Below are 3,640 nucleotides of genomic sequence, written 5' to 3'. Positions count from 1 at the left end.
GCATCTTCTCATTCTGCCATTTTGAAAATAATAGCCCTGTATAATTCTTATTCAAATATTCTTAAAATGAACACTTCAAGTTTCATTTTATATTTTTAAACATATTTTTATCTTTATTATTTACCAAGTTATGATCATTTGGTAAATTTTTCCTAAATTTTCAATGCCACTTTTTTGCGGATGAGTGTACATACGTGCGTCATCAGGAACCTAATTTTATTTTTAATGGCAAGAACTAGTAAAATTCTATCATTTTTCATTCTTAGCTTCTATTATATAGTGAAATTTTTTATTTTCATTATAAATAATGAATTAAGCCAATCATATAGTAAAGATTTTTTACTATCTTATTATTTTTATTAAGAAATAGCGATAGAATTTTACAATAGAATACATATATATACATATATGTATATATGTGAGGTATATATAATTAAATTGTAAATAATTATTGATAAAACTTTTTATGAAGAACGCGTATATGTTACAATATACATATTATTTTTTTCCAGCTATAATGATACCATCATATTTTTGCTGGAACCATTTCATGGCATCTTCTTTGGTAAGACGGTGTTGAAAACCAACCTTACCAGTCTTTCTTCTTCTGTGTGCTACATTAAATCCTGTAAATAAAAAATACACATTTAATAATATATATAATATATTCATATATAAAATATATAGCACTTCTATCTAATTTCTCTTCTAACTTATCCGGTGTTCAGTTATCCGACGAATCATTATTTGTTGCATTCCTAATCGAGACCTTTTAATTAAATATTAAAATATTTATACATGCTAAACACTATTTACGTAAGCATCGGATATGCAATGGACAATGATTTGATTGGATAATCGGATACTGAATCTTATCTGATAAAGGCGGATAACTAAATTATTTTATTCGACAAAATCAGACGGATAATCAGACATTATCTGAAAATTGCTCAGAGATTAAAAAATGAAAAATTTTTTTATTGTTTTTTCACAATAAAACAAGAATTTTTTAAATGTAAACATTAAGCTTAATTAAGCTATAAAAATTTAATATTTATACAGAAAATAAACAAATTATTGTTTGATAATGCAGAAATGTTGATATTTCTTATAAAAAAATACTTAAAAAAATAATATGTAACAAAAATGTAATATACAAACAAAGAATAAAGACATAAAAAAATTATTTCATTTAATTTTTAAATTATATTACATTATATATATGTTAATGGAAACATTAATAAAAGAATATGTAATTTATAAATTGGCCACATATACATCCCATAAAATATTTTGAAAATTAAAATATTTTTTAATATGTATAATTATTTCTATCCAAATTGTGGAAAATGACTTTTTCACAATCTGATTGGATAGTTAAATTATCCAGCCAGATAGCTGGATTATAAAAACCTGATCGGATGGGCTGGATACTGAATAATTACTGAATATCCATCCTGCATCCTTAATCAAATCCAATCGCATCCTTAATCTCATACACAATTAAATAATCATTTAGTAAAATGAAACAAACATGGTTCTCACAAATATGAAATATTTCCTAACACATTTAAAAGTATAAATTAAATATATTTTATCACCAAACAAACGATATCTATTGTGTGTGTGTGTGTGTGTGTGTGTATGTGTGTATTTCTTCTACTCTAGATATAATTAATGTAGTGATTACTAACCTGGACGTCCAAGTACAACATAGAAGTCTAAGCCATAGATACCAATACTGGGATCATATTTAATTCCTAAGTCAATGTGTTCTTGAATCCCAAAACCAAAGTTTCCAGTACCAGAAAAGTTTTCTTTCTTTAATTCATATTCCCGCACCTGTAATCAAATGACATATTAGCATTATAGTAGAAGCATAAATTATATATATCTAAAGATTCTTTGACTTTTTCACCTTTAGACCACGCTCCAGAATCTCTTCAGCTTTGGCGCCGCGTACAGTACAATGTACAGCTATTTTTTCATTACGACGGATACCAAATGAACGTACTGTATATCGAGCTTTGGAAAACACTGGTTGCTGCCCAGTCAGTTGTTCCAAGACCTATATGAAAGATTATTATAAGTTTAGAGATTCTCAATTGTTAGAAATATTTTTTAAAAATATTTTTTAAAAATAAAATCATACTTGTAAAATTTACCTTGGCAGCACGCGTCAAGCGATCACCAGACTCGCCTACACAGATATTTAGGCATAACTTCCGAATTCGGACTTCACGCATTATATTCTTGGATGCATCTTTTGGCTCCTTCTTTGGCTTCTTCAAAAGCTTCTTTTTGAATTTTTCTTCAGAAGCACTTTTCGTATCCTAATTAATTCAAGCACAAATTAATCGATGTAGAATTGATGTAGAATTCTTAACCTGTAGAATTTTTAAATACCATTTGATAAATATCTATTAACGTGGATAAAATATATTTTTAATGAATTATTTATGTTGATACTAATTTATCGAAAGTTAAAAATAAATGATTCAAGAAATCTTATTGTTGTGCAAATGTGTTAATGACAATGACAATATGTTATGAATGCGAAAGCGTGAAATCTCGTCCACGTGAGCGGGACAACTGTTAAAATAGATGGCTTTAATAAAAATTTAGTATTTTTGATAATTTATAGTATCAGTTATGTTCACATTATAGTAATATTTAATAAAATTAAATGATATAAAAAAACATAGAGACCAAGAGAAAAGTTAAAAATTCTTTGGAGATTTGAGAGGGATGCAAAAAATGTACACTCACCGCCATGTTAGAGAAGAGCAAGAAAAAAAAGAGTAACAGTAGACAGCTGACAGAACAGCGCAAGTAACTATAGGCAGAAATCTGAAACTTGAGAACGACCCTTTCAGCCTTTTTCGTTGACGTTCGAAGGTCCTCGTATGTACGCTAACGGCACAATATCTTTTTATGAAAACTATCATTATCAACACTACTGATAAAATAGTATCGAAAGTTATGGTGCTTTCGTCCATGCTACATCCATGATTATAAAGATAATATGCACAATATAAAATTTATTAAACTTTTTCAAAATTTTTATAACACATTTTGTTTCATATTTAAAATTGCAATAAATTTAATGATTGGAAAAATTAATTCAGAAATATGGAGTTACACAGCGTAGTTTAAACATAAATATTATATATCGTTATAAATTATTAAATATCAAAGTTTAAATCATTTTCATTTTAAGTTAAGTTCTAAAATTTTACTTCTTTTAAACAAATAAAAATAAATTTAAATACATAAAAAAGAATTATAAAAAGCTTGTAAATATTTATTTACAAGTTTTTATATGATAGACGAAGAAATGCTATAACTTATAAGAGAAACTGCAATATTAATATTTAAATATATTTATTGTTTAATTTGGAGGTATATGATATATTTCTACTTGCCATATACATCTAAGATGATTACATAGCACCTTTAACAAGGGCTTGTTGTAAACATATATGCTTGTCAAATGCATAGTAGTTGTCCGATCGAACATATCATGGCAAATTGTACCATGTGATTAATGAAAATAAGCTTACGAAATTCAAGTACACGTGCCAGCATAAATATATATCACAATTTAAAATGAAATCTCGGATATCAAACAAAAATTTTA

At 26.6% G+C, this 3,640-nt stretch overlaps 1 protein-coding gene across 2 annotated transcripts; it reads right to left on the bottom strand.

Annotated features, from left to right (window-relative positions):
- Window positions 1-448: 448 nt before the first annotated feature.
- On the bottom strand, window positions 449-2,795 carry LOC108685407 (60S ribosomal protein L11). Of its 2 annotated transcripts, none has more exons than XM_018190179.1 (5): window positions 2,770-2,795; window positions 2,166-2,333; window positions 1,919-2,068; window positions 1,695-1,842; window positions 449-626 (listed from the first exon to the last, which is right to left on the bottom strand). In XM_018190179.1, the coding sequence occupies exons 1-5, from the start codon at window positions 2,773-2,775 to the stop codon at window positions 499-501; spliced, it is 600 nt and encodes a 199-aa protein (XP_018045668.1). In that variant the 5' UTR covers window positions 2,776-2,795; the 3' UTR covers window positions 449-498. The 2 variants fall into 2 exon arrangements, with proteins under 2 accessions (XP_018045668.1, XP_018045670.1); XM_018190181.1 differs by lacking the exon at window positions 2,770-2,795 and adding an exon at window positions 2,407-2,430.
- Between the last annotated feature and the right edge of the window lie 845 nt (window positions 2,796-3,640).

The sequence above is a fragment of the Atta colombica genome, unplaced genomic scaffold, assembly GCF_001594045.1.
Source record: "Atta colombica isolate Treedump-2 unplaced genomic scaffold, Acol1.0 scaffold153, whole genome shotgun sequence".
Lineage (NCBI taxonomy): Eukaryota > Metazoa > Arthropoda > Insecta > Hymenoptera > Formicidae > Atta > Atta colombica.
Note: the sequence above shows the minus strand (reverse complement) of the source record. Positions and strands in the feature narration are given on the sequence as shown.